The sequence below is a fragment of the Desarmillaria tabescens genome (assembly GCF_030435595.1).
Source record: "Desarmillaria tabescens strain CCBAS 213 chromosome Unknown EV420scaffold_73, whole genome shotgun sequence".
NCBI lineage: Eukaryota > Fungi > Basidiomycota > Agaricomycetes > Agaricales > Physalacriaceae > Desarmillaria > Desarmillaria tabescens.
The window spans coordinates 194,618-221,204 of NW_026848372.1; the positions used below are offsets into that span (position 1 = coordinate 194,618).

Genomic DNA, 26,587 nt, shown 5'->3' on the forward strand with positions numbered 1-26,587 from the left:
AAACATACTTGACACCATCTGGAAAAGGGATGGAGAAGCCTTCAGTAAACGGTCAAGGGTGAGAATGTTAGCGAACTATATTGCCGCAGAGCTAGCTATTCGTAGAAATTGGCAGTCAATGGAAAGTACGTACTTATTAACGTACTACTTACCAAAGCCTGGTGATCGGGATTCGGAAGTCGGGATACCGTATTAGGCTGCCCCGCCAGCCGGCGGCAACAGCCCATTTTGGTCATCTACGTCACCGTACGTGGCAGCAGCCCTATTTGGACACGCCTTTACTTAACTACCTTTCAATCCTCCATGTCCCATTCGCATACCCACGCTCCAGGCGAGACGCACTCGCACTCGCACGCGCCGCCTCAACAGCAGCAGCGACCTGTCCCGCCTCCGCCTGATCCAGTCCTGCAGGCGCTCATTGACGCGCAATTCTCACCTGTCGACCTCACCGTCACCGACGCCAACCTTCTCCTTTGCGCACCACATTCTCTCGCCGTCTGCGCTGACTGCGATGTCGACTACTCCAAAACGAATATCCTCTCCAAACTGCTCACACAGAACCCCAACATCAAAGTCCCACCTCCAGGGCAGGTCGTGAACAAGCAATTGTCAAGTGCGGTGAATAGCGTGAAGGAGGAGGGCAACCAGTTGTATAAGATGCAGCTGTATGCACAGGCGATACAGAGGTACACGATGGCGGCAAGTGTAGCATCTCAACGTGCGCCGTGGGAGAATAATAATGTGCTGAGGGAGGAGCTCTCGACGGTGCTATCGAACCGGTCGGCGGCATATGCAGGCGCACACGATTGGATATCGGCGCTCGCTGACGCGGAGGCTGTCATCCAGATACGAAAAAGCTGGCCTAAAGGCCATTTGAGAAAGGCGAAGGCGCTGAGAGGACTTGCTAGACTGGATGAAGCCCAGGACGCCGTTGCATTTGGCTTGACGTACGAGCCAGACAACAAGGTGCGTTATTTCACTTTCTTCTCAATGTCTTTCACTGACGTGTCTCTAGGAATTGCTGGAGTACCGTACAGAGCTCGAGAAGCTCAAAAAGACGATCGAGGCAGTCAAGGCAGCCAGATCAGCGTCGAATAATTCCACAGATGCAACTACGACTCCTGCAGCGAGTACGCCTGCTAACCCCGCTGCTTTCATACCTACGAAAGAGGAAACCTCATCATAATGATTATGTATCGCATGGATACCTTTTCGGACACGCGTCCGTTTGATGTCGAGTTGGCTTCTTGTTATTCTTGAGTAAGTATGAGGTTTTGTACAGGAATTGACTTTTGTGGAATGCAGTTTGTTATCCAGGTTGCTCGGTCGTCGTATTCGGGTCTCGTTCTTACCCGTTTGCTATCCACGTCATGATTGCCCACTTCCTCCGAATCTTCTGCTACTCTCTGTAAGAACCGTGGTAAAAGTGAACAAGGTGGTCACGGTGTCAACGACACATCGTTAATTCCAGAGTATGTAGAGAATTCTTGTTGTCCGGTAAGTCCTCAAGCGCTCTGAGGCTGAAGTATGGCAGTCTCGTGCCAACCACCAACCAAGACTGATGGCCATACATTCTTTCGAACCGGAAAGTGGTCTCGCTGTCTTTTTCACTGTGTGGACCAGACAACAAGTGTGTCCTCCTTGTCTCGATGTTGCAGAGCGATGCCCTCATGGAGAGCAGGAAGAGCTACTCATTCTTATCATCATCCTGTAACACTTCTATCGCGTCTGCCAGTTTGCATCGACGCGTTTTCAATCGTCTGGTGGGTGTAAGTAATATACTCGGAACCTTCAGGTGTCGATAAATCCCGGAAGGCCCGGGTAGATCAGCTTGCAAGTCGCTTGTTCTGGAGCGAGAGCCCACTCGTCCGGGGTATGGGCGAAGAAGGGCCCATGTCTACAAGAAGTATATCCCCTAGACTCTTTTTTTAGGAAGTTCAATCGTGCAACGAAATAAAAGTCATTAACCTCCCATCCATCATATCTTCGGGTGTGTACCAACGACATAATCATTAGCGAGCTTGTGGATATGAACGTTACTACTATTCACAAACCCAAGCAACTACAAGAATACTTCCGGCGTAATTTCCGCGCAATGGGTAACATGAAAGCTCAGGCGCCAAAAGCAATTGCAATAGATAATCAAGCTCAAGTTTAGTGCATAGTCCCAGATGACGGTAACGAGGTATATTGAAATGTACCATCTAAGGCTAGAGTAGTCTGCAAAGTGATAGTCATAGTATGTCGTGTACGGAAAATACTTAAAGCGGTTCAGGAAAACAGTGAAGAAACAGAAGAGAGAGTTAAAGAGGCATGTATATCGTAGAGCTGACACAGCCTGATAGTACAAGAGAGAAAGAAGAAACGAGCAGAGGATGAATCTGCTAAGGACCCATATGAAGCGCAGGCAAGTGACTTAGCTCGGAGGGTAAGGTCTACACTGTCCAGATGTTGAGGTTTCGTTGGAGTCGAGGCAGAAGGCTCGCGCCTTGGTGGGGTGTAGGGTTGGACTGGTAAGGGTAGTCTTGCTGTTGGTGTGCGACATTATGAACTATCATCACCCTCATTTTTGAGGCTTGGTAGCACGTCGAAAGAGACAGACGGCACGCCCGCAAATTTCGCTTCTGCGATGGAAGTCACTGGAGCCAAATGAGTCATGACGTGCATCGCTCAGATAGCAAGACTGGATCTCATCAAGGCTGTATGGGAGGACGGCGGCAATCGGGCATGGGCGCAGGCGGTCGGTAGAATGCCCACATCGATAAAGCTTGAAATCACGAAATCTCATGGCACTGCAAAAAAAATTGGAGAAGAGACAGAAGTCAGCTCATGAAAAGTTGCATCGGTCTGACGACGTGCCACGGAGGAGCTGCAGAGACTGTATGCCAGCAACCAACGATATTGTAGTAAGATGCTTGAGCACCGCGCCACTTTTAGAGGGTTACCACGGCCAATAATTATTGATGATTAACCAATAATCGAGGAGTCCCTCCTTCGAGATAATAAAAGTACCCGGAGTGTTGAGACCTTCGACGTTACGTAGAACATAATGAGAGGGTCAGGCGATGATCAGCGGAATCAATCGCATGATGTGGCTATAGACAATCAATTTGTATATGGCAAAGAAACCCCATGTCGCTGCTGATCAATCCGTTTGATAGTGGTATTGGATGATGGAGGAGTCCGGTCGATTTTACTGATACTAAGGTGAGGGATTAGACACAAATCAGAGGCAGGGAACTTCGAAATACCTAGGCAACCAAGACTAGTATTTATTAAGCTCGGAATCATATGTTCGTCCAAACCACCATTCATCCTCCGTCTTTGCGAGTGATCTGCATCGCGACAGCCGCGCTTCAGTTAGAGCAGAAGCAGACATATTCTTGACTCTGGCACGGGCGGGCTCTAGCATATCTGCCGCCTTGACCATCATCTCCGCAACAGAACTGAAAGCATCCTCCTCGCACCATTCGATGAGTCGGACAAAGGGCTTGGGAACGGCCCCTTCACAGTGGATTGTGTATGTTGTACCAGACAAGAAAGTTCCTTGACTGGGACATGTTATACAAAGCCTGAACCGCGTTACCGCCCTCGACGCCCCATCTGGAAAATCCCGGCGTGTGCGTCTGCAGATCCGAGTCAATGATCTTCAAGCCCACTGTTGTGAGGAGGATATTTGGGCACTTTAAGTCTGTTGTATAGACTCCATGCTGCTCAAAGTCAAGCATGGCACCCATGAGCGTGAGAGCTAGAAACTCTTTCTCTGGCATGGTCCACTCGGCACGAAATCCAAGACACCACGGGGAGAACATCCCAACGAAGGGAATGAGAAATCCGTCAATTACGAGAACATCTTTGACGTATGGATCATCGCAAACAATAAAGTGTCGGACTCTTCCGACCAGGCCAACGATGGGGAGAACATAGGGCGATCCATGGAGGCGGATGTAAACGTCCAGCTCAGATTGGAGGGTGTCGCGCCGGAGACGCTCGAGTTCGATGTCTTTCTCACACTCTGATGCAAGAACCAATTGCTTATAGACTAACTGGGACTTATCAACCTCCATGACACTCACAGCACCACCGAGACCAGGTATGTGCATCATTTTCATTGCTGAAAGCGGAAAAATTGGAGGACTAGGCGTATCTGGAGGAGGCGTATAGTGGACCGAGAGGGCTTCATCTGGGGGAATGCAAGCAGCGTCGATACCACAAGGAAGGAGGACGGACATCGTAGAGATGTATATCCCTCTGGACCGCGTCTTCATGGCCAGTTCGATAGCGCGACGAACGATATCGTTCTGAAAATTGTTGGACTCACAGTGTTCAGAATATGCCACTGACGACTTGAGGCACAGTGTAAGATTTTGATCGTCAAGTCGAAGCCAATGGCAGATGAGTTGCATCTCCGGATCTTCAGGCCTAGTCCAGATGTTGAAATTCGGACGGATAGGTGTGAATGAGATTGTCATCGAGTCATCGACTTGATAAAGACGGTTCTACAGAAATATTAGCTGAGCTATGCATCTTGTATTTTGTACAATACCTATATCCGCGCTTTCCACATTCAAGGTTACGGAAGAGATCAGGTTGACCAACTCAGCTAAAGTAGTGGTCGTAGTTGATAAGTGCTGTTGACGCGCCGATCGCGTGGTACCCGAGCCACTGCTTGGTAATCAGTCCCCAACCTTCTTGTTTCCTTCCATGAAGGACCGTATGCTGCTTTCTCCACTCATTATGGACATGTCGTGTTCCTTCCATTGATTGTGCCTTTGTGCATTGAGACCGGAAAGAGCGCAAGGAGCTGAGGTCTATACAAGGTTCGTGAAAAGAGTGAAGTTGGACGTCCGTTACTTACGCACAGTGCTGATAGGTGGTAATTCTGGCGCAAACTGTTCTCAGCTCAGCTTCGGTTGTCTCCGGCTCATGTTCACTATATACTTCAATCCTGTTTATCTGGTTGGCGCAACGTCTTTCAGTCTGAAAAGTGTCGCAAGAGTCGTTCGTTCCTCCGCAGTGACACAAGCCATCCTTTCCCAGTCTTTGAATTAATGAACACAGCGCAATGTATGCATATCATGGGTTGTGTGTCTTTCTTTAAGAAGTTATTGTGATTAATGTGACGTTCTGGCTTTATTTTTTGCTTCCATACCAGTGACCATGGTCTCTACTCCCAGTCTCGTCACAACTTTCAGATGTTGTCTTCTGAGTGCTCGTGCTTATGACTCTGAGGCATCACGGAGAATCCCCGTTTCTGTCTTACCCTACCGTCGCTTTCACATCGTTAAATCGATGGGAACTGTTTGCTAGTGCTATAACGACTACTGTTCTCATTTCAACGGCTAAAATCTGCTTCTTAGTGGCACACGTGCATGTTCTCCATCAATACGTTCCATTTTACCCTTGGAAATTCTCGGTTCTCGTATTGTTTTTGTTCCAGAAGCTCGTTATGTAACCGAGCTTGGTCTCAGCTAGTCGTCACTGCGTTTGTATCCGAATACGAAGTATGAAACTGCGCACTTATCATCCTAGTTCATTCCTTGTATAAATGTATATCGCATGCATAAGTTCCCCCTCCATTAGTTCCTTCTTAACATCCGCTCTGACCCGAGAGGGGAGGGATTATGTTAGTTCTTTCTACATAACTTTGTACCTCGACATCCTCAGATCTTTGCATGATACCGAAAAACATACAAAACGGACGCCATCTTGACATCCTCATTCCCGAGCCGCTGTTAGCTTGTGAGAAAAGAGGTGAGGTGTCGCAAACACGACCAAATTATCGCAGGCTAGATGACCGGGGATGTCCGATGCCCAGATGGACACGCACTCTCTCCTCCTTTTTGTTTTCTGAAATAATTGCTTTCGTAGTCTGGCGACGGTAGTGAGTACTCGATTGCGGATGCGCTCAGCGCTGATTCGCCGTGAGGCTTGTTAGGATCAGACGACTGACTACAAGCCAGGTAATTGCCAGTGAAAGAGACCGCTGTGGTGGCGAGACCTCCAAGTCGTCGGAATTCACTGTGAGGCTCCCTTCCTGCTCGACGACAGGCATATCTGACCGAATGGACGTACTGATGTCGTCTCAAGACCTAGACGGTGGAATCGCAAAAAAAACACCATGTCGGCTTATTCACCACCTTTGACTCCTCCGCTACGCCGAGTCAAGCCTCTCCCAAAACGCCAACGCACATCGCCTTCGTCATCTCCGCCTCTTGCCCCTCTGCCTCTCGAGTACTACATGCCAATTTTGACGAACCTTCTTGAAGAATCTCGCATCGAAGGTGGCAATGCCAAGAAGCGCAAAGTCCCCCATGTTGTCGGTGGCGAGGTCCAGGGACGTGTCTCGAGGATCACTGCTGCCGGGATGCAGTTCAAGGAAAGTGTTCGAGTTCGGCGGAAGCATCTCGAGGGCTTGGTAGAGGAAGGAGAAGCGGACGTGGTCGAACGAGCTTTGACGCTTGGGCTACTTGGAGACAGGGACGGAAAACGTCGACGACTCTCAAGGAGGGAAGTGGTCCGAGCGGGAAGATCGGTCGTTAAACAGCCGCCCCTCAAAGATTTGGAAGGGTATGAGTTTACCTTCAATTGCCATTCTGAAGGTCAGCTTGTACTGATTCCGTAAATCGACGATACGCTGACCCTGCTGGACCAGCCACCATCAACCTCCGAAATACGAAAACCGCTGTAGATCTGCTTCGGAAAAGGTTGTCAGCACCAAAGAAGAAACCTGCTGCCGCTGCAAACGCCATTAAACCTCTGCCACCACCTCCTAATACAAAGAAGAAGAAGAAAAAACGTAGTGCCCTTGCGAATGCTTCGAACCCACATCACTTGCGGAACTACGTGCCTTCTCGCGTTCCAGGCGCCGAGCAGCCTGTCAACAATACCAATAGTGACTTCGTGGCGGTGAGGTTCCTCACGGCAGAGATACCCCCGCGGAAGAGCAAATCGAAGAGCGGCACCCCTACACCTACGTCTCTTGCACAACAAGGCACAAACGAGTGGATCTGCGCGTACTGTGAGTATGAGCTCTTCTATGGCGACGAGGAAGGATATCGGCGAGCGATCCGAAGGCGGAAGAAGATTCTCAGGAGGCGACGAAGAGCTCGTGAGAGAGCTGCCAAAGGGGTTGCCGGTAAACGAGTGGAGAGAGAGGATAACGATGGCGATGAGCCTGTCAGTGAGGAAGATGATTTCATTCAGCCTGTTGCTGTTGGCCAGCGAAATGGCGTGAACGGCAAAGGAGAAGGAGGTGGAGAGACTGGTTATGGATGATGTTGCTCTAGTACTGTATCTAATCAGTCCATCTCTGGAAATCTAATTGCATTCAATCAGGTTTCTTGTTTAGACACAATATCAAGGTAGGCAAGGTAGGTAGGTAGCATTACACCGCAGTGTCTAAGAAACTGAGCGATGTTTGGCTGTATCCTTCTCTAGCTCAGTCGTGCATGACCTTTCCGCAGGTCGCTTCATGACGGCAGGTACCGCACCGGGTTGCTTAGGTGGTATGTGCTTCAATTTATTCGTCGCGCGCCAGTCACTAAAACCGAGTAAAAGCGCGTCTTCCTCTGAAGTACGCGCGCGCAGCTTCGGTACATTTGCAGAACCTTCGGTTCGTCGATCTCACGACTCAGCTTCCCCGACTTCTGAAGATCTTCTCATTCTTGACGATCTCTCAATAGTAATATTAACTGATAGCACTGGTCAATGAGGTTCTGTACGCGAATTCGCTTACTGAAGTAGTACTCGATCCTGAACGAAGTCTTGATTACAACTTATACCTCTGTTTTGCAATCATTTCCCTCTAAATATGCACCTACGTCGATCCAGAAGCTCCCAGGATCCATCAAGAAGTCGTTTTAGTTGCGGTGTTTTTATTAGTTGTCCTAGACATCGCTTTCTTTGAAGAAGGCAGTCAAGTTCTCATACTACATCGCGTGTGAGATCAAGGCATTAATAACGAACTTTGACTTCTAGAATCACTCACAATAGAGATACATTCACGGTTGAACATCAATCTGATTCCCTTTCGATTTATTACAAAATATTCTGATGCGTTGACCAGTAGGAAGCTAGAGTGAATAAGATCGGGTGCTCCAACATGCATCGGCAACTCTACAATTCATCATGAGGCGCTTCCCCCTCAATAGTGGCGTGTTCGTGCAAGAAGATAGCGTGGCTTCCACCCTGCATCTCTGTCCCAGCGTACGCAACAACTTCATGTATCCCACCTGTACCCCAGCCATCCCATTCAAGAATGCGTACACTCGCGCAGGGCTCGGCAGTTTGGGTGCACGGATCGTCATCAGTAAGGAGTATCCAGACCGATTCTGTTGGAACAGATAAGGTCTCCTGGTCTGGGGAGGATGATGTAGACTTGGAGAGTAGGTCGATAGCGTGGGCTTTCCCTCCTGAAGTTGGGGTCTCGTAGTACTCTGCTTGGCCACTGAACAGACCAGAAGGGGAAAGGGAAAAGACGGCAATATAACCTGGATCGTGGGACGTCGCCCCGCGTGTGGTAGCGAATATCTGGTTGGCTGAAGGCGTGAGTAAGAGGGTGTCACCCCGGTAGGACAGGGCTGAACCGGAGGCGTAGAGAGGCTGAGAAGCGACGAGCGTGAGAGAAGGTGCAGGTGTGGTGCTGAAGGTGTACACGTCCAATTTGTTACTGTGTTCAGCCACACAGTAGACAACTTCTCCGTTTGGATGCACTTTCACATGCCGGGGGCCATCTCCGGCCTGTCCCTTGGCTATGCCTACACGTTCAAGCGTCCCATTGGGATCCTTCTTGAAGATATGTATCTCTTCCGTACCGAGGACCGGAACAAACCCGTAATTCCCATCGCTCGTGAACTCTATCGCATGAGAGCCGTATCTTAACGCTTTCCGCGTCTTATCAGCCTCTTCCAGCTCGTCGGGCTCGACGAACAGGACCTCTTGGATTTTCTGTCCCCAGACGCCGGAAGTCGGGTCGAGAGCATGAACTTCCCCTGTGGGCCCACCCATGGAGTATACATGAGAATCGAGGGTGGCGATATATGACGATGTCGCTGTGATTGGCGCACTGCCGATGTGGTTCAGAGAAGGCAGAGCCCATGCATGTAGGACTGGTGGAGACGCCCATGTCGTTGCGTATACAGCCTGAGGGGTCTGAGCAATATACTGGTGCGGTCCATAGGCGGGTATAGTTCGGAGAAGCCGGAGGGAACGATTCACGGGGGAGAATGCGAGGAGGAAAAGAGAAAGAGAGGTGAATGAGCCAGAAAGGATGTGGATGTCCATGGTATGTACTAGGTATTCATGAATCCGATGATTAGTTGAGGTTCAGGACGTGCGTTGAAAAAAAAAACCTTATCAGCACAGGAAGACTTGGTAAGAAAACCCAAGGCCGCCTCGAAATGATCCAATTATGAAGTTCGGAACAACTCAGTCGCGATCACGTGGGAGAGTACGGAGTCTGCCGCCCACGTGGCCGGCATTCTTGCGTTTACTTCTTTTCACTTCTGACTTCTGGCCTAACTCTGGTCCTTTCTTTGCAACATATGCGATCTTTTTTGCGCGCAACCTCAATTTTGGAACCTAACTCAGATGTCCCACGCCAAGCTGGCTTCGTCAGTGACTGCCGACAGGACACGCGATACAGATTAATCAGTAATCCAACTTCAAGCTTGATTGGCAGAAGGGATAGCCAGTATTTGTGGATTGCGCTGATATTTCAGCAGAGGAAATTGAGACGCTGCAATATAAAATTTGCAGTCATGATAATCGACATCGTCCTGTAGCCGGGTGGCCTCAAAAATCGAAATGCGCAGCCATTGGCTAACCGGATTTAATTCCTAATTTCATGTGATTATGTTCTCGTTTTGAGGTTCCGAACCATTGCTAATGGCAGGATACTGGTGCATAGGGGCGGTCTGAGTTGCTGATTAAGATTAAGAATGTGAATCTGCGCCCCAATATTCAAAGGTATACGTCTTGGATTAATGACCACAGATATGACATGCATTTTGCGATATTCAGGTGATGAAGCAAGAAATATACAGTGTGGCATGGCACGACCGTCACACTTACGCGTCGATGCCGCGCCGCCCAACATCGAATCTGCAGATGTCAAGGTCATGTCCACCGGCGTCGAAGTTCCGACAGAATTGTCAAAGCTTTCATCATGATCAGCCTATAAGTAAGGTCGCTAGCTCGACAATACTCATCTTAGTCAACCACCACGGAACTTTTTTTAAATATACCACGGCTTTCGCACCTGCGTCGCCTCCTCTAACTGGCCTCAGTGTCTGCCATGTTCTTTCTCCTCGTGCGTGTATGCAAGTATCTCTCATCTAACTCGGAGGAATGAGCATTGATGAGAAGTGGGGCGATATATTCAGTTTCAAGTTGTTGGGCACGTATTTCGATATGGGCGGAAATTTCATCAACTCTCCCAATAACTGGTGGGCATCTCTTCGACAATTCGTTTCAGTGTATGCTAATCTTCCTGTAGCCAAGATAGAGACTCTGGGAGGTTCATAGAAGAATGGAGTGAGCAGCGCGGTATTCGTGAACAGCTCATCATCACTACAAAGGTCTGTTCGCTCTTGATGCGTCATATTGTCGCTGACATTCTTACTAGTACACGGTGAATTGCCATAGAGGTAGGGATGACATCAAACAAAAGGTCAACTTCGTGAGGAACAGGGCCAAATTTCTTTAAAACAGCGTCACTGTGAGTTCAAAGCAACTACGTACGTCGTACATCGACATTCTCTATCTCCACTGGTGGATTGGGATACCTCAATTGAAGAGGTGATGGATAACTTTCGTAATAATATTCTTGTTTCGCAAAGCAAGGTTCTCTACCTAGTACGTGGATTTGAGTATGCATATACCCCGGTGCTTATATCGTTCCAAAAGGGGATCTCCGACACGCCTGCATGGGTTGGTCGCTCAAGCCAATCAGTACGTTCGAGATCGGAGAAAGACACCGTTTGTGATATATCGAGGTCACTGGAATGCCATGGACCGGTCCTTCGAACGTGAGATTATTCCGATGGCTCGATCTTTGGGTATGTATGCGCCCTTCCTGGACCATATTCATACCCTAAATGATGGGCAGGTCTCGCACTTGCTCCGTGAGATGTCCTGTGCGGCGGGCGAGAAGGGCCGAGCAAATATGATGACGCAGAGCTTGGAACGCATCGAAGAGGAAAAGGCCATGTGCAAGGCGCTGGAAAAGGTTACTTGCGAGTCGGCGCCAAGAACGCCATTGCTGTGTTTAGCGCCACTGACATTGCCACTCTCTGACCGTACGTCTTCCCCACCACCGGTGGTAGGAAGGGCGAGCACTTGAAAGCCAATATTGAGGCATTGGACATCACCTCTAGAGAAGAAAATATTGCCTTGCACGTCCATTTGATCCTGGATTCCTCTCAATTCAACAACTTCATCGATAAGGAGAATACGCATCGACGACGAATGATAAAGGGAAAATGTCGGCGTTCCCTACAATAAGCAAGGTAGTATATTTTGAAGACCATGAGAATATTTTTGGTTAACCATTCTGTAGGAACGGCCGCTGAGCTAGTTTTCATGATGAACTTCGAAAGCAATCATGCCGCCATACGCATTTCGCCGTGATCCAGCGTCTCTCCCTGCTTCTTGTAGACCCGTAAACAGTCACAAGTCTATCCTTCTGAAGATCTGAAACAGCAGAAACTGGTCACAGGCCTATCCTTCTGAAAATCTGAAACCTCAACAACTGATCACAGGCCTAGCCTTCTGTAGATCTGCAACCGTAAGCGACCTTCTATCGTTCTTGATGTTGCGCGTCCATTCAAAATCGTGCAGTACCCACATTCTCTCTCATAGTTGGCATTACTCGCATCAGCAGGTGGTTTTTTTCTTCTTTTACAGATGCCTATTTCTCATACCAGGATTGGACCCGCTCTGCGATCCTCGTGTGCAGGTATCATCGTAACTTCTTCTCCAGCTCGTCATTTTCCACAGAGAATGAAACACACTCTGCGATCCTCATGTGGTACGACCAGTTGACAGTCCTGATAATCGATTGCTTCCAACGGGCCGTTGGTCCAAGAACATTTATAAGGAGTGCTGACGGACTTTCGAGTCTCAACGCATAATCAGGATGTTTAACACTCTTCAACTCTTCATCTCTGTACTCGGATTTATTGCAGGAACATGCACGGCGCAAACAACTGTTAGCGTTAGCGCAACAGCTAGCCACGCTATTCCGACCAGCCTATGTCAATATTTTCTTCCATGCTTAGTACTTTGGTAAACTTACCACACAGCTGTCTTTTAGGGGGTATTATGTACAAGGTACAATCTTCTAGCGTTATACATTAACGTCTGGTTGACCCAAACATTGCTACAGGATATTAGCGTCAGTGCTTTTTCGCCTTCACGGTGTACTTGGTGTGCTGAAATTACTGTTCTATGACCAGCATGTTCGTATGCGTCGATATCTATTTAATTTTGAAAGTAAACCTCTTACAGAGCGGAGACGGCGGTCTCTATGCCGAACGTAACTTGGAATAATCTTTTATTAACTATTGTCAGCAAGGCTAATTGCTAATTCTACAGTTCTGCAGAATCGCGCTTTCCAGCAAGTCGCGCCAGGTAATTCTTCTTTGCTTGATTCATAGCCTCGAATCTCACGCTCCTCTCCAGGCACTACAGACGCACTTAATGCTTGGCAGGCAATCAATGGTGCATCCTTGACTGTTGTTGCGGATACTCAGCCGGTCTCCTCTGCTCTCCCCAATGCGCTAAGCGTGGTTATCCCTGATGACAGTACTGGCCCAGTTGGCTTCGGGAATACTGGCTACTTAGGTGAGTTCATCTTCGAGATCCATCATGCAAATATTCTTACGAGTGTTAGGTATCAACGTAACCCCGGGAAGCGTATACACCGCCTCGTTCTTCTACCGTTTCCTGCCCGCAAGTTCTTTTCAAGGAGACTTCAACGTAGGACTTCAGACGACATCCGGCCAGATTCTCGCTAATGCCTCAATCTGCGTGTCGGGTTCCCAAACGTCTTGGACTCAAGTGACCACCACATTATCACCAACTACGAGTCCTGCGTCTACGGAGAACATCTTCACTGTCACCGTGTAGTATCAAAACACTCCGGGAGGGGTTGGACCATTGGTAGAAAACCGTAACGTACACCTCATGGAGATTTTGTGCGTAGTCGTGCGGTCTAAGTCTGACAGGCCTCAAGTCAAAACGAAGGGAGGATCACTTCTTCTGAAGAATCCACGGGCTTGACCGGGAATTGAACCCGGGACCTCAACCTCCCCACAGGGTTCAATTCCCGTTTCGCAGAAATGGGACCCTCGAGCATAGGCGAGAGCACGAGCCAGAGGCGAGACACAAGCGTAAGCGAGAGAATGAACTACAAAAATGTGATAAACCATATAAACTTGCAGTATGATACTGTTTGCAAAACATATGATACAATTATTGTTCCTTAATCATGTGATCTACTTGCACGGGTACTCGCGGAGAAATGCCGTAACATATGCCACGACCTTGTCCGTTCCCAACACCTTTAGCGCCAGCTGGAACGAAGCCTCGCTCTCTATCGGTACCAACCCTAACAAGGAATCATACTACTAGACCATCAAGCCTGTGCATGTGATCGAGAGATGCCATATAAAGGAAGACTGTCTGCAGGAATACCAAGAATCAACATCTCCTCCTCTTTTACGATCTGGATCTTGGCGGGCCATGACATCCACCGTACAGTCGACGCAGGCCGATGTCTTGTCGCAGATTTTCCAAGGACTGAAGAGTAAGAGTCATGAAGTACGACTGGAATCTTCTGTCAACTTGCGTCGATATGTGAATATCTCCATTATTCCAACTTTACTAGAAGCTCATGCCCATGTCCAGGTTGCCACTACTGTTGCCGAAATGACATCTGATGCTGCAGCCAAGCTATGAGACGACAACATCAATCGAAGGCTTTTCGATCTCATGCATAGCCAGAATACAACGGAAATTTTTGGTGGAATCTTGGCTATAGGCGCGTCATTAGCCAACCTCGTACCTGCCACGCGAACTAGAACAGCTATTAGATCACCTCCTTGAAATTACTAGCGGGGAAACCATTGAGTCCAAGCGCAACTTATTTCGATTCTACAACTATGTCAAGCATCTCCTTCCCCACTCAGACGTCAACCTCATGTTAGTGGCGTCCAAGACCCTAGGACAGATAGCACATATTGGCAGTTCTGCTTTTGGATGCCGGTTTGTGGATTATGAAGTTCCCGCTGCAATCGAACTGATGCAGCCGGAGAAACAGGAATCACCTCGATACGCCGGCGTCTTAATCCTGAAGGAGCTCGCTCGAAACAGCCCCGGATATTTCCATTCTCACATAAGCCTTGTGTTCGAAAACATGGTCGTCGCTCTGCGAGATCAGCGCATTATTGTCAGGGAGGGCGCTGCCGAACTGCTGGCAGCTTGCTTAGAAATTGTCGTACAGCGGGAGCGTCAAAGTCGGAACACCTATCTGAACGGAATTTTAACGGAGGCTCAGGCAGGATTGAGGATGCCACAACCAGAGATCATACATGGCTCGCTACTTACGTACAGCGAACTTTTTTTGCATGCTGGGATGGTACGTCTACTTATTTTCTCTGTTCATCATTCTCAATCACGAATGTCATCTAGTTTATGAAGGAAACTTCTATGGATACGACGGAGGAAATTCTCCGATTCCGAACCCATCGAGACAGTCTCGTTCGCAAACAAGTTATTGCGATGATACCATCTCTAGCCGCCTATGATACGCAAACTTTCAAGGATAATTATCTCCGCTAAATCCGGGAAAAGCTACTATTCCGTTACAGGAGTTGTAATTTGTCATAGTGATATCGTCGCCTCGCAATGGCTGACAAGGCCTTATATTTTGGCCGTCATCCTTATTTCAGATCATGTTTTCACTGCGAGCCTTGTGGTGGGTTATATGGGTATGGTAATATTTCTGGTGCATTGTTATACTTGTGTAAGCATTCCTGTTCTAATATACTTTCTAAATACATGTTGCAAGCAGGATATCAACGTGAGAACATCAATAGTCGCCATAGCCATCGCCGTTGTAGTCTATGTCTTCATCCTGATCGTCGTCCCTACCCTCGTCATCTTCCTCTTACGCTTCCTCCCCATCCTGCTCTTCCTCTTCATCCTCTGGGCTTTCCTGTACTTCATACTCGTCCTCCTCGTTTAGCTCCCTCTCGAAATCATCACTCATAAGAAATCGCAAGTCTTCTTCCTCGTCGTTTTGATCTTCTGATACGCTCTCGTCCTCCTAACTTGATCTCTTTTGAGTATGTTTCGTCCTGTTTCTTTGTACTCTCGATTGAATATCTGTCAGCGCCGGATCGGTTTATCTCTCAACGAGCTACTATGCTCAGAAGGTCGCACATAGCAGTCGCTTCCTCATATTTACTGCCTCTAACTTTGCCGTCTTACAGCTCTTTAGCAAAAACCGCGGGGACGAATACATACCAAGCACCTTACCGGACCCTGATGGCACGTTGTTTTGGAGCGTAATCCGACAGACATCGACAGTACCCAACGAGCTCATTATCAAAGTACGCATCCTTCGAATGATTTTCTACGTCAAGTCAGTACGTTCTAAACTGTTTGATAGGTCGCTAATATAGTGGATACCGCTTCCGCTGTGACATTCAGTCTTCTCTTCGACTCGGTTTCATCTACGGTGCTAGCGCAAGTTTTGACAGGAAGCGCCAATGACAGTAATACTCCATTGACGCCACAGCTTGTCGTTCCGGTGAACAGCACCATTGTAACCGGTAAAACCTTCACCTATTCCGCGCCCCCTTTTAGTCTTAGTATCCTTACCATGACCCTTTGAAGATGTTTGTTACCTTCTTTATGTTTCCGACTGTAGTAGCCTCGAAATTGAACACTGTTGTCCAGATTGAGCTGTGTACCAGAGTAACGGGTTGCTTGTAAGACGTGGTCAAAGTACCAGTTATGATGACCATTGAACGAGCTTTGCAATTTGTTAGAATATATCTATGTAGTAAGTTACACATGCCGTAGGGATTGTCCAGGTCGCGTGCGAGGCCCTCCGTATTACTCGCAGGACCAATATCAAAGGTGATCTCTACACCTTGTAGACTAGTAACCTCACTTGAACGCGTCGGAGCAGCATCCAAAGCCACTCAAATGATGGACATGGAGTGGCTCACAGATTGCAGTAGCCGTTTTGTCTGCGAGGTGACAGCCAGGGTTGGGCTGGATGAGTAAAAACATGCGGGGTGCTCACCGACAACGTGCGTCTATACAAAGGCATCCAAGGACAGATTGGTAAGCGAGTCGCTCGAGACAGGGATGCCTTGGCCCCTCACGCTTGTTAGAAAGTGGTGATTTGGAAGTCCTTTCTGCCAAAGGTATCGGCGATGACGGATGAAGGAGGGATATCAGGAAATACAGGACGGAATAGAGTGCAAAGGACAAACAGTTCACGCGTGTACATGAAACTAGCCTTACAGTGCTTCAAACACTTCGGCCACGGGAGTAAAGTCATGTATCGCAGTAAGCTTACATCGTCCGTGTCAGACGTGGTAAGCGTTGGGCTGCGCGTTAATACACAATTTTCCCATTAAGCATCACCCACCTCCATTCACCATGTAAGCAATAGACTTCTTACCGATCACAGCGGACACCCTCAATCAACGTATTCTCTGTCCAATGGTTCTAAATTACCTGGTCAGATAGTTCACAACAACTTGAATGGTCGCGTTCAAGAAGAAGGCCTCATGGCTAGTGTGATAAATGTACTGCACTCGAAAATTAGCTGCATAACTATATTAGAGTGGGTCCATATGTACCTCGGTCCTGTAGCCTTAGGCTGAAACGATCGCAACGGTCATGTGAGTGACAGACCCCGAGTAACATTGATCTCCTTTACATCGTGCCGGCGCGACACGTACTACCCAAGTATTTCCCACCAAGTCTTGGCGCCCACCTAGTCTGTTGAGTATAAAGTAGACAACAACTTCAGTATACAAATTCATATTCACCGTCGCAATGACTTCAACTCCATTTACTGTTTATCGCATGGCCGTATGCTTGTATAACGGCGCTACATCGCTCGACTACCAAGGTCCCGTCGAGTTACTGTCCCTTCGAAGCACCGCGATTCGCAAGATGTTCCCAAACATGCTCGGCGCGAACGAAACCAACTGTGCCATCGACGCGACGTTCCTCGGGAACACCCTTGACCCCATCGTCCCTCTTGCCGGTCCAAAGCTACTCCCAGACCAGACCTACGACGATGCCAAAGAGCAGTTTGACATCATCCTCATTCCCGGAGGTGCGTATTGAGCTACTAGAAAAGACGCGGACCTACAATTTAAGTGACAGGAATAATTGGTAATGGCAAGACGGAGCACAGCCTGATGAACTTTTTGAAGAGACAAGGGCCGAATGCGAAGTACATTCTGACGGTTTGCACTGGGTCGTGGATCCTGTCTAGCACGGGGCTCCTGGATGGGAAACGCGCCACGTCGAACAAAGAAATGTTCAATGTGATCGAGGTGACTCTTGGGTGCATGCAACACCTGCCATACATCTCTAATCCAGCCGGATTTATAGGAGGATACCAAGGACCTTCCCATAACCTGGATCCCCAAAGCTCGATGGGTCGCCACAGAAGACAAGAAAATCTGGTCGAGTTCAGGTATCACCGCTGGTAAGCATCGTTTTGATCAAATCGGCAGTATTGCAATCCTGAATGATGTCGCAACAGGAATGGATCTGGCGTACGCGTTTCTGGAGTATCTCACTGGCAAAGGACCCGCGGATGCTGCTGCAGGGTTCTTGGAGATGATGGTAAACGGGGAGGGGGATGATCCGTTTGCGGCCAAGTATGGGTTAGTCTGAGTTATAGCTCGTTAGTCTGTCACCGTTTGCTACAAAAATGTAACTCACTTTCTGCCTATTATTCATCGTACTCCAGAGGTGAAATCTTGAGACATCGTAAAGGTTGAGGTCCAGATTTGGTAAAGTCTGAAAAAAGTACCCGATAATCACCCAGGACCCAAATACCAGGGCATCGAATGGTGAGTATCTCCATCGATGGTACTGTAGCCTTCTCGTAGACCATCACCGATTAACCGGACAAAAGGCTGGGACGAGAGCTATAAGCAACCAGCAGCGATTCATTGAAGCACGGAGGAAATGAGCCGCCGGCAGTTGCCGCAAAGTGGATGCCGCCTGACTTTTCGAAGCTAAAGTCGGTGACTAGATGCACATTCCACTGGCCAGTGTTCATTACTGTGGTAGCTTACTTTTATGAAAGTGATAACACATTAGCTGGGATGATTTCAAGACCTTAGAATGTATTGAAGGAAGTATCTACCGATGCGCAGAGTGAATAGCTAGATATATAGGCGTGATACAAGAACTTACAAGAAATAAATCAAAAAAAATAGAATACATAGACAACGTTCACCAGAAGCCAACCTCCTTATTGACCGAATCGCGTAACAACAACCTCAAACCCTTAAACATCCTCACCCCTCCCTCACCCTCCCCTTCTCCACCCCCATCCCTCCAAACCCACTCATCCAACCGTCCCCTCAACAACACACTAAGCCCCGCACAATGATACAACTTGAAAAAATACCCCCTGCCTCCAAAAAAGTCATACGCCACCCCCACCCCCGTTTCCTTATGCAACGTCCCGAGGAAACCCCAAAAGGCCGCTAGGGAGCGGGGCGTCCAGCACCCGGGGGATTCGTGCCCGTCGATGAGGACTACTCCGCCGGGAGTGGTGACGGGGATTATCCACCCCAAGCCGGAGCCTAGGGACTCGACGCGCGTAGAGAGGGATCGGTACTTTGCCAAGAAGCGCTGTGGAGTGTGGACGGACGATGTGAGCAGTCTCGATGTGATAGTTTGGGGCTGGGATAGGGGATATGGTAAGTGGGAAGGCAAAGGGGAGCGGAGAGAGAACGTACGATGGGTATGAGCCTAGAAGGATGTCCTTTAAACTCGTAGTCACCACTGGCATTTTCTGAACCGTGGACTTGTGAATCGTCTTCATCGACCCATTCTGAGATCTTGTCTTCTTCGTACTCTCCCTCAATGTGTTTCTCCGTTTCTCCCTCCTCCTCTTCTTTCACATCCTGCACAGTAAAGTCATCAGCATCCAGGATCTCGCTGATAGAGCCATGATGGTATTGTATGTCGCCATCCGAGAGAATGAACCGAGAATCGATGTCTTCTTCCTCGTCTTCTTCGTCTGTGTCCAGGGCGGCTTTGAAGTCGATGAACCCTGTGTTTGCGTCCTCGTTTTCGTCTTCGTCCAACATTGCAAAGTCTGGGCTTTCATCTGGCGGCTCGATTGGTACATCAGGAAGGGATGTGTTGACAGATTGAGGATTTCTGTCGCCCCCTAAGGGAGCTGCGTTCGCCTCGTCGTCAGAACGACTGCGGTCGATGGATGGAAGGAAAAATTGGCTGTCCATGTAATCATCTTCCTCGTCCTCAACATGAAATCCCGTGTCAGCATCGTTCGACCATCCACGCTCAAAGACAGCATTGTCTTCCATATCTCGCAAGGCATCCGAAACTCTACGTGACAAATGAAGATCCTTTGTCTTGCTGCCCTGAGATAATGAAAGAAGGCCTGATTCCACGCCCGCCTCGTCTTCCTCTTCGTCCGGGCCTTCGTCTTCAATGAAAGCCGTGTTTATTTCGTCTTCGTCCACCTGATTGTCGTCACCCCAGTCGTAGGAGACACCACTTCGACCGGAAAGGAAGAAACCGAAGCTCATATCTTCTTCCATCTCATCCTCGTCTATGTGAAATCCAGTGTCGGCTTCATCAAACCCTTCGTTATCAGCGCCCCGAGTGAAGCCCAAGTATACTTCATCCTCTAAACGCGCCTTCGTGGAATTCGACTGTGAGATAGGACTATGTTTCGATTTCCCATTAGAGCCAGCGTCTAGGATGAGTCGGGTGGAAGGGCTGTGAGACTCTCCGTCGGCTTCGTCCATCTCTATGTCCCCGTATTTTTGTACCGGGGAGTGAAGGTCTTCCCGCGACCACGGTACCCATTCCTCAAGTTCTTCCAGTCCTTTCCCTTCATCCCCGTCTTCCTCCAAGTCCCCCCAGTCTCTGAGCGGCCGATTAGTACGGTTCCCAACATCGAACACTGGCGGGGGGATGGCATATTCCCATTGGGCATCAAAGTTCAACTGCAAAGTCCGGCGAAAGGCAGGTGTGAGCCATTTTCCATCGAAAGCGAGTCGCCTAGCGGTACATAACAGAGATTCTGGATCAATGCTGGTGGTGGTGGTATAGTGGTGGACAGTAAGAGACATTAGAGGGTCGCTATGTCGACACATTAGCATATTATTTAGTTACACAAAGAAGAATGATGCCTTTGTTTTGCGATATCCTTTGTGGTGCCGAGATACTGAACCCGTCATCCGATGTCATGGCTGGGAAGCGAAAGGCGCGTCTTTGCACAGCCACCAGTCTTAACCATGACAATTACACGCCAGAACTCCCCACTGGTAAGCTCTGACGCCTTTCTCCATGCAGGCCGGCATTCAAACGTGTGCTAGACGCCTCGGCCACTCTTCTTATACGGGACGCTACGCGCAATACCTCTACTGGCCTGGGCACTAACAGGAGACTCTCGGAAAACCGACGTCGTGACACCTCTCGTCAAGCCTGCAGAACTCAAAGGCTATGCCCGCTTCTCTCTGTTTGGTAAAGATTATCCCGCCTTAATAAAGCACAACGAAACATCGGTCGTCGACGGTTGCTGCTCCGCCCTCAGGACAAGTCCCAGCGGAGAAAGCTGGACGATTTCGAAGGCGAGGCATATATAGTGACGCCAGTCCAGGTGTCTGTCGAGGGTCAGATGGTGGACGCGGACATTTACTTGTGGAACGGCGAGCCTGACGCGGTTTCGACGGACTGTTGGGACCTGGACACGTTCATTCGGGAGCGTCTGGATGATTGGATTGAGCTCTTCGCAGGCATGGAGTTAGTGGGAGATGATGAGGATGCATAAGTATCGGCTCTCGTTTGGAGTATGCGACGCCCCGCGAAATGGATGGAAATCCTCTTTTTCCGTGACCGCTGCCTTCTGGATTGATTGTTTTTCCTCAGTCCCCTCTCGGGCGTTTTTGCCCTGGACCACATGTCTTCTTCCGAATCGCACCAAGCAAACACGAGTATTATCACTTATGGAGCGTTCTCGAATAAAGAAATATGTCCAGCTTTACCAAGCATTTTCTTATGGGCAACGGAGATGATTCAGATGGCAGCATCAACTTCGATTCGACATGCCACTGTCCATGGAGCAATCGAGTTTGTTAATCAAAAAGTTTGACGGAAACTGTGTCAGGGACCCCGGGTACGCAGATCATGACTAGTCGAAGAGAAGGAATGCTAACTGGAACTCGGATCCAGATATTGTGATAGTGGAAGGTGTATTTTTCTTCCTCCAACAAGGCGCCACAATATTGATCTCTTCTGAACTTCTACGCTTACTTGCTTGGAACTCTTAATTGTCATTGCCCAGAGCCTAAAGCATTTTGAAAAATAACGTCAGTACCGACTCGGAATGATGGACGTTGGTCATTCGATCATTCGTGACCGTTATATATAAGGCTCAGGCCACTTTATATAAATGTTCGCCAACTCTATTCAAGACTTACAAGGAAACCCTGACGCCCTTGCGAGAAGTGAGCGCGCCGGTGAGCAGTTTCATCTTTACCCTTCACTTCAACAACTAACCGTGACCGCAGTCATGATACCCGAGATACCTCAAGAAATCATATGCTCCATTATCGAAAGCTTTGAATATCCCAAGGACATCGATACCTGGAAGTCATGTTCCCTCGTCTGCCACGCATGGCGTCCCATCGCTCAGCAGTGTATTCACCGACACTACACCTATCGCTCCGAAAAGAGTTTCGGATCGTGTCTCCTAGGCGCATCTGAGCCCCCTACCTTCGAATCCATGATACCCTACCCTAATATCCTCCGCTACATCCGAACATTCAGAATCCTTGGGACGTCCTACGGATGCCTCTCGTCTCTGCCGCTCCTCCAAAGGGTCATCACCCACCTTGCGCGAGTGGCGCACATTGACATAGGTTCAGTGAGCATGGACCACCTGCCCTCATCCTACGGTGGCATCCCCGACCTCTTCCACCTTCCGACAATCTCCTCCGTCCATATTTGTGATTCTGTGTTGAGTCCTGTGGATGCGGAGGCGTTGTTCCGGAATTCATCGTCATTGAAACATCTCAAGCTCACCCGTACGGAGTTCTTGGAGAACGACGTCCCGAAGTCGCAGAGATTTCCGCATCCGTCGTATCTCCAGAGTTTGGATATTCAATTGAGTAGCAAGTCCCTTGATGCGTTTCAGAGTTGGGTTGTGCGCCCGGGTGGGAGTGTTTCCTTGGATCGGTTGAAGGTGTTACGGCTTCGTGATGCAACGGGGCCGCGTATCAGAGATTTGGGGTCACTCTTCGACGCTGTTAGGTTCTCTCTTGAGCGTTTGGAGTACGAACAAACGGCAAAGGGGAGTGTCAACTCGTTTGGTAATGCAGGTGTGTTGCTTGTTGGTCCTCGTTTAAGAGCTGGATTAACTAACACGTTTCAGATGGTCAATGGGATGGGTTCCCCGAGAGCATAGAGAAGCTGAATCTGCGATCCTTACGGGTAGCAGGTTACTTTTCTTCTGACAGTGCTGCGCAGAAAATCTTGAGCTTCGTGAACCTCGCGACTAGACGGTCGACACGTCTAGATTTCGTGGAACTTGATCTTGTTGTCCTTCATGCAGAGTATAGTGACGCGTACAACTGGTTGGGAATCGAGCAAGTACGAGGTGAAGTCCGGACAGTTGGTAAAGAAGTGTTGGTGGAACTGTTCATGGTTACAGAGGGATCTGAGTCCTGTATCTGGGTGTCGAAGGAGGATAAAAGGTTCTCGGGGAGTATAAAAACACACCTAAAGCTCAAGGCTCTATAGTTATAACATACCCTTCTTTACTAATTTTATTTTGCTGCTTTTCGTTGTCCAGAGAAAATCAATCTTATCGTGTTCGATATTCGAGCTCACATTGTCACCAAGCGACGGCGCTGATCATTAACTGTCGAGGTACTCGTCTTTCCAGTCGCCGCTTGTTAACGTCGTGTTATTATTCTTTCATTAGTTGTACGTATTCGTTGCTTATACCCGCGGCTTTTAGTTAGAATTGTCGTATAAAAGGACTGTACTCACGTAGTATACACCATCTCGTTTGCAACGGATACATACTCCCTTTTCTCTCGCTTATTTCGCTGTCCTGAGCCTCGCGATTCCAATATATCGGATAACGGAATCAATCCCGATCGCGAATTTTTTTGACATTTACATCAAATTTACATCTTGCACATTCTCTACTGACTACCACCACGATGTCGCAGCCTATTGGTCCTGATTTCCCGGTATCCCAGCTCCTCTGTATCGCTGAATGCTCTCATTTCTTTAGCTCTTCTATCCGTCTACGATAAAACGGATCTGCTCGAGCTTGCTCGAGGGTTCAATGCTGCTGGGGTCCGTCTGTTCGGGTCTGGAGGAACAGCAAAGAAGATCAGGGATTCAGGGATTCCTATTGAGTGCGTATTCTTACTATCCGTGACGGCTAAGGGAAAACTAAGAAACCGCAGAGATGTTTCTGATATTACAAAAGCACCTGAAATGCTAGGCGGAAGGGTCAAGACACTTCACCCGGCCGTCCATGGAGGTATCTACGGCGATCTCACGCCTTACCAGCACACTAAAGTCAATCTGCAGGTATCCTCGCACGAAACATTCCCTCCGATGAAAAGGATCTTGCAGCCCAGGGCATCTCGCCCATCTCCATCGTCGTCTGCAATCTTTACCCCTTCTCTTCGACCATCGCCCAGCCAGACTGCACCCTCGCAAACGCCGTAGAGGAGATCGACATCGGCGGCGTCACCCTTCTCCGTGCAGCTGCCAAGAACCACGAGCGTGTTTCGGTGCTCTCTGACCCTAAAGACTACACCGAGTTTTTGCAGGCGTGGAAGGCTGGACAGGGCGATGTGGGACAGGCTTTCCGGAGCAAGCTGGCGTTGAAGGCTTTTGAGATGACCGCCAGGTACGACGAAGCGATTAGTGGGTATTTCCGTGAGCAATACGCTTCTGGCGATCTACCCAAAGAGAAGCTCGCTGGTGCCGTTCAGAGGATCCCCCTTCGTTATGGTGCGAATCCCCACCAAAAGCCTGCTCAAGCCTTCGTGACCGAGGGAGCGTTGCCTTTCAAAGGTCACTTCAGTTTTTTCTTGGTATCCTGTTCTTCGCTGATACACCAGGGCTATAGCGCTATGCGGATCTCCGGGTTACATCAACCTTCTCGACGCCTTGAATTCTTACGCGCTGGTGAAGGAACTCCAGGAAGCCCTGAACCTCCCCGCGGCTGCGTCCTTCAAACATGTCTCTCCTGCCGGCGCTGCTGTAGGGATTGAACTGAACGAGACTGAAAAGAGTGTTTACGGTGTCGACGATCTGAAAGTTCCTCTTACTACTCCGCTTGCCGCTGCTTACGCCCGGGCTAGAGGTGAGATGATTTGATACCTGGGAACCCATCGTCGCTGATCATTGTATAGGTGCTGATAGGATGTCATCATTCGGAGACTTTATCCGCGCTCTCTGCTCCCTGTGATCTCGCGACAGCCAAGATCATTTCACGCGAAGTTTCCGACGGTATCATAGCTCCGGGTTATACTCCCGAAGCCTTGGACATCCTCTCCAAAAAGAAGGGCGGCAAATACTGTGTCCTCGAGGTATGCTTCCGTTGATCTTTCCCTCCAAAAATTTGTGTCTAAATCAAATCCGACACAGATCGATCCACTTATGAACCACCTGAAGTAGAGACCAAGCAAGTGTTCGGTATCAGCCTACAACAGAAACGCAACACCTGCAAAATAGACTCCAAATTGTTCGAAAATATTGTCACGAAGACCAAGGAGGTTCGTTAGCATTTTACCTCTTCACATTCACATAATAATCTCGCGTTAGCTTCCTTCCTCAGCCGTTACCGGACCTGATCGTTGCGACTCTCGCACTCAAATACACCCAATCGAACAGTGTCGCGTACGCTCTTCACGGTGCCATTGTCGGCCTGGGAGCCGGCCAGCAGTCCCGTATCCACTGCACTCGCTTGGCTGGTGGGAAAGCCGATCTGTGGTGGCTCCGTCACCACCCCCGAGTCCTTTCTCTCCCATTCAAGAAGGGTGTCAAACGCGCCGAGAAGGCTAATGCTATCGGACCTCTTTGTTGCTGGTGAGGTTCTTGAAGGCGGAGAGAAGGAACAGTGGGGAGAGTCTGTTCGAAGGGAAGGTGGAGGCCCTTACTGATGCTGAGAAGAAGGAGTGGGCTGCTAAGCTGGACGGGGTGGCTTGTTCGAGTGATGCATTCTTCCCCTTCCCTGATAATGTCCATCGGGCCAAGAAGAGTGGAGTCAGATACCTTGCAGCGCCTAGTGGAAGTGTCATGGATGAGGAATGTATCAAGGCAGCAGATGAGCATGGTCTAGTCTTTGCTCATACGTCGTTGAGGTTGTTCCACCATTAAAAATTGGCATTGATGAGACGGGGAGGAGTGCTAGTAGTTAATACAAGTGTATTCGTAGTTAAATGAGTATCTATAGCATCATAGTAGGCTGTTAAAAGTTGGTTGCTCCGGTTCTATGGCTTTCCATAGTTCCTTTCGCTCCTTCATTAGATCCTCACCCCATTCACGGACCTCGGTGTGTCGTACTTTGGGAAGACTTGTATCAAAAAATGTTTGTAGATTTCTTGCAGTGTATGTTCGTTCATATTCAAACGCTGGGAAACGAATAAGCCGCGGGAAAGTGAAGGAAGCCAGTATTTTCTTTTACCTTGAGAGGCTAACTCAAAACGGTCTAGATCTGAGGAACGAGTAAGAGAAAATGACATATATCCAAGGTTCGACGCACCTTTGACGAATCGCGCTTCCGGCGTTTTCCCGTCTTCGTATTCCTTGCGACATCAATTTGGTAAACGAGGAAGTATTCGAGACAGGAATTCATGGGACAAAACCTTCCCACAACGCTTCTATCCTTTGAGCTGCAGGACTGTTTATGCAGCATTTCATGTACGAAGTTATGCATTGCTTCCTGCGACATAGGTACCCCGAATAAGCCCGCCCGAACCAGTGAAACAATCATGAATACCCGTACCTCCTCGAGCCGCTGTTTCTCTGCTCTACTGATCCTTTCCGAGGAGTGATATCGCCGACTAAGATCGCAGAGTTCAGTCGCAAGTGATCTTCGTTGGCATTGGAGACTTACCCTGTGCCTCCGCAAGGTCATGAACGACACACATCATCACACATCTGTTCCTCTGTTATCAGCCAAGATCCGGGCCTGCGACAGTATGACCAGTGCGTATTTGGTATGTCTAGTTTTTCATCTGAAGTGCACATAGCAAGAAGAACTGCCATTCTATACATGTGGTCGGAGATACTAGAGAAGGGG

General features: G+C 48.9%; 15 protein-coding genes across 15 annotated transcripts; 10 read left to right on the forward strand and 5 right to left on the reverse strand.

Annotated features, from left to right (window-relative positions):
• Positions 1 to 303: 303 nt before the first annotated feature.
• EV420DRAFT_1623095 (uncharacterized protein) lies at positions 304 to 1,186 on the forward strand (the record flags this gene model as incomplete). Its single annotated transcript, XM_060475900.1, has 2 exons — positions 304 to 966; positions 1,016 to 1,186. 2 exons carry the CDS (start codon positions 304 to 306, stop codon positions 1,184 to 1,186), a joined length of 834 nt encoding a protein of 277 aa, XP_060323812.1.
• Positions 1,187 to 3,506: 2,320 nt separating this feature from the next.
• On the reverse strand, positions 3,507 to 4,745 carry EV420DRAFT_1485803 (uncharacterized protein; the record flags this gene model as incomplete). The annotated part of the gene is made up of 2 exons (XM_060470291.1): positions 3,507 to 4,499; positions 4,689 to 4,745. 2 exons carry the CDS (start codon positions 4,743 to 4,745, stop codon positions 3,507 to 3,509), a joined length of 1,050 nt encoding a protein of 349 aa, XP_060323813.1.
• Positions 4,746 to 6,121: 1,376 nt separating this feature from the next.
• On the forward strand, positions 6,122 to 7,278 carry EV420DRAFT_1650333 (uncharacterized protein; the record flags this gene model as incomplete). The annotated part of the gene is made up of 2 exons (XM_060478433.1): positions 6,122 to 6,602; positions 6,656 to 7,278. The coding sequence occupies 2 exons, from the start codon at positions 6,122 to 6,124 to the stop codon at positions 7,276 to 7,278; spliced, it is 1,104 nt and encodes a 367-aa protein (XP_060323814.1).
• Positions 7,279 to 7,886: 608 nt separating this feature from the next.
• Positions 7,887 to 9,485, reverse strand: EV420DRAFT_1128059 (uncharacterized protein). The gene is made up of 5 exons (XM_060465961.1): positions 9,354 to 9,485; positions 8,817 to 9,293; positions 8,493 to 8,759; positions 7,991 to 8,438; positions 7,887 to 7,931 (listed from the first exon to the last, which is right to left on the reverse strand). The coding sequence occupies exons 2-4, from the start codon at positions 9,283 to 9,285 to the stop codon at positions 8,119 to 8,121; spliced, it is 1,056 nt and encodes a 351-aa protein (XP_060323815.1). The 5' UTR covers positions 9,286 to 9,293; positions 9,354 to 9,485; the 3' UTR covers positions 7,887 to 7,931; positions 7,991 to 8,118.
• Positions 9,486 to 10,384: 899 nt separating this feature from the next.
• On the forward strand, positions 10,385 to 10,935 carry EV420DRAFT_1581098 (uncharacterized protein). The gene is made up of 4 exons (XM_060474652.1): positions 10,385 to 10,448; positions 10,499 to 10,580; positions 10,628 to 10,857; positions 10,909 to 10,935. The coding sequence occupies exons 1-3, from the start codon at positions 10,414 to 10,416 to the stop codon at positions 10,706 to 10,708; spliced, it is 198 nt and encodes a 65-aa protein (XP_060323816.1). The 5' UTR covers positions 10,385 to 10,413; the 3' UTR covers positions 10,709 to 10,857; positions 10,909 to 10,935.
• On the forward strand, positions 10,842 to 11,513 carry EV420DRAFT_1128193 (uncharacterized protein). Its single transcript, XM_060465963.1, has 2 exons — positions 10,842 to 10,857; positions 10,909 to 11,513. Exon 2 carries the CDS (start codon positions 11,012 to 11,014, stop codon positions 11,342 to 11,344), a length of 333 nt encoding a protein of 110 aa, XP_060323817.1. The 5' UTR covers positions 10,842 to 10,857; positions 10,909 to 11,011; the 3' UTR covers positions 11,345 to 11,513.
• Positions 11,514 to 11,932: 419 nt separating this feature from the next.
• On the forward strand, positions 11,933 to 13,182 carry EV420DRAFT_1128163 (uncharacterized protein). Its single transcript, XM_060465962.1, has 6 exons — positions 11,933 to 12,257; positions 12,317 to 12,333; positions 12,497 to 12,538; positions 12,598 to 12,633; positions 12,685 to 12,846; positions 12,896 to 13,182. Coding segments are annotated over exons 1-6 (495 nt in total). The 5' UTR covers positions 11,933 to 12,255; the 3' UTR covers positions 13,132 to 13,182.
• A 365-nt stretch (positions 13,183 to 13,547) lies between these two features.
• On the forward strand, positions 13,548 to 15,078 carry EV420DRAFT_1581101 (armadillo-type protein). The gene is made up of 4 exons (XM_060474653.1): positions 13,548 to 13,860; positions 13,912 to 14,044; positions 14,097 to 14,641; positions 14,695 to 15,078. Exons 2-4 carry the CDS (start codon positions 13,996 to 13,998, stop codon positions 14,842 to 14,844), a joined length of 744 nt encoding a protein of 247 aa, XP_060323819.1. The 5' UTR covers positions 13,548 to 13,860; positions 13,912 to 13,995; the 3' UTR covers positions 14,845 to 15,078.
• A 119-nt stretch (positions 15,079 to 15,197) lies between these two features.
• EV420DRAFT_1581106 (uncharacterized protein) lies at positions 15,198 to 16,159 on the reverse strand. Its single transcript, XM_060474654.1, has 3 exons — positions 16,088 to 16,159; positions 15,679 to 16,042; positions 15,198 to 15,619 (listed from the first exon to the last, which is right to left on the reverse strand). The coding sequence occupies exons 2-3, from the start codon at positions 15,829 to 15,831 to the stop codon at positions 15,434 to 15,436; spliced, it is 339 nt and encodes a 112-aa protein (XP_060323820.1). The 5' UTR covers positions 15,832 to 16,042; positions 16,088 to 16,159; the 3' UTR covers positions 15,198 to 15,433.
• A 1,268-nt stretch (positions 16,160 to 17,427) lies between these two features.
• EV420DRAFT_1581119 (class I glutamine amidotransferase-like protein) lies at positions 17,428 to 18,016 on the forward strand. The gene is made up of 3 exons (XM_060474655.1): positions 17,428 to 17,591; positions 17,650 to 17,746; positions 17,804 to 18,016. Exons 1-3 carry the CDS (start codon positions 17,454 to 17,456, stop codon positions 17,935 to 17,937), a joined length of 369 nt encoding a protein of 122 aa, XP_060323821.1. The 5' UTR covers positions 17,428 to 17,453; the 3' UTR covers positions 17,938 to 18,016.
• Positions 18,017 to 18,362: 346 nt separating this feature from the next.
• EV420DRAFT_1128208 (uncharacterized protein) lies at positions 18,363 to 20,519 on the reverse strand. Its single transcript, XM_060465964.1, has 3 exons — positions 20,445 to 20,519; positions 19,017 to 20,394; positions 18,363 to 18,960 (listed from the first exon to the last, which is right to left on the reverse strand). Exons 2-3 carry the CDS (start codon positions 20,382 to 20,384, stop codon positions 18,505 to 18,507), a joined length of 1,824 nt encoding a protein of 607 aa, XP_060323822.1. The 5' UTR covers positions 20,385 to 20,394; positions 20,445 to 20,519; the 3' UTR covers positions 18,363 to 18,504.
• A 30-nt stretch (positions 20,520 to 20,549) lies between these two features.
• EV420DRAFT_1623097 (uncharacterized protein) lies at positions 20,550 to 21,085 on the forward strand (the record flags this gene model as incomplete). The annotated part of the gene is made up of 3 exons (XM_060475901.1): positions 20,550 to 20,579; positions 20,631 to 20,819; positions 20,849 to 21,085. 3 exons carry the CDS (start codon positions 20,550 to 20,552, stop codon positions 21,083 to 21,085), a joined length of 456 nt encoding a protein of 151 aa, XP_060323823.1.
• A 741-nt stretch (positions 21,086 to 21,826) lies between these two features.
• EV420DRAFT_1485811 (uncharacterized protein) lies at positions 21,827 to 23,055 on the forward strand (the record flags this gene model as incomplete). Its single annotated transcript, XM_060470292.1, has 2 exons — positions 21,827 to 22,634; positions 22,688 to 23,055. 2 exons carry the CDS (start codon positions 21,827 to 21,829, stop codon positions 23,053 to 23,055), a joined length of 1,176 nt encoding a protein of 391 aa, XP_060323824.1.
• Positions 23,056 to 23,315: 260 nt separating this feature from the next.
• EV420DRAFT_1769174 (bifunctional purine biosynthesis protein ade10) lies at positions 23,316 to 25,662 on the forward strand (the record flags this gene model as incomplete). Its single annotated transcript, XM_060481008.1, has 9 exons — positions 23,316 to 23,499; positions 23,558 to 23,684; positions 23,736 to 23,812; positions 23,863 to 24,354; positions 24,410 to 24,646; positions 24,706 to 24,882; positions 24,931 to 25,058; positions 25,121 to 25,371; positions 25,404 to 25,662. Exons 1-9 carry the CDS (start codon positions 23,484 to 23,486, stop codon positions 25,660 to 25,662), a joined length of 1,764 nt encoding a protein of 587 aa, XP_060323825.1. The 5' UTR covers positions 23,316 to 23,483.
• A 111-nt stretch (positions 25,663 to 25,773) lies between these two features.
• Positions 25,774 to 26,587, reverse strand: EV420DRAFT_1128337 (uncharacterized protein). Its single transcript, XM_060465965.1, has 6 exons — positions 26,502 to 26,587; positions 26,402 to 26,447; positions 26,291 to 26,348; positions 26,151 to 26,227; positions 25,970 to 26,090; positions 25,774 to 25,916 (listed from the first exon to the last, which is right to left on the reverse strand). The coding sequence occupies exons 2-5, from the start codon at positions 26,436 to 26,438 to the stop codon at positions 25,984 to 25,986; spliced, it is 279 nt and encodes a 92-aa protein (XP_060323826.1). The 5' UTR covers positions 26,439 to 26,447; positions 26,502 to 26,587; the 3' UTR covers positions 25,774 to 25,916; positions 25,970 to 25,983.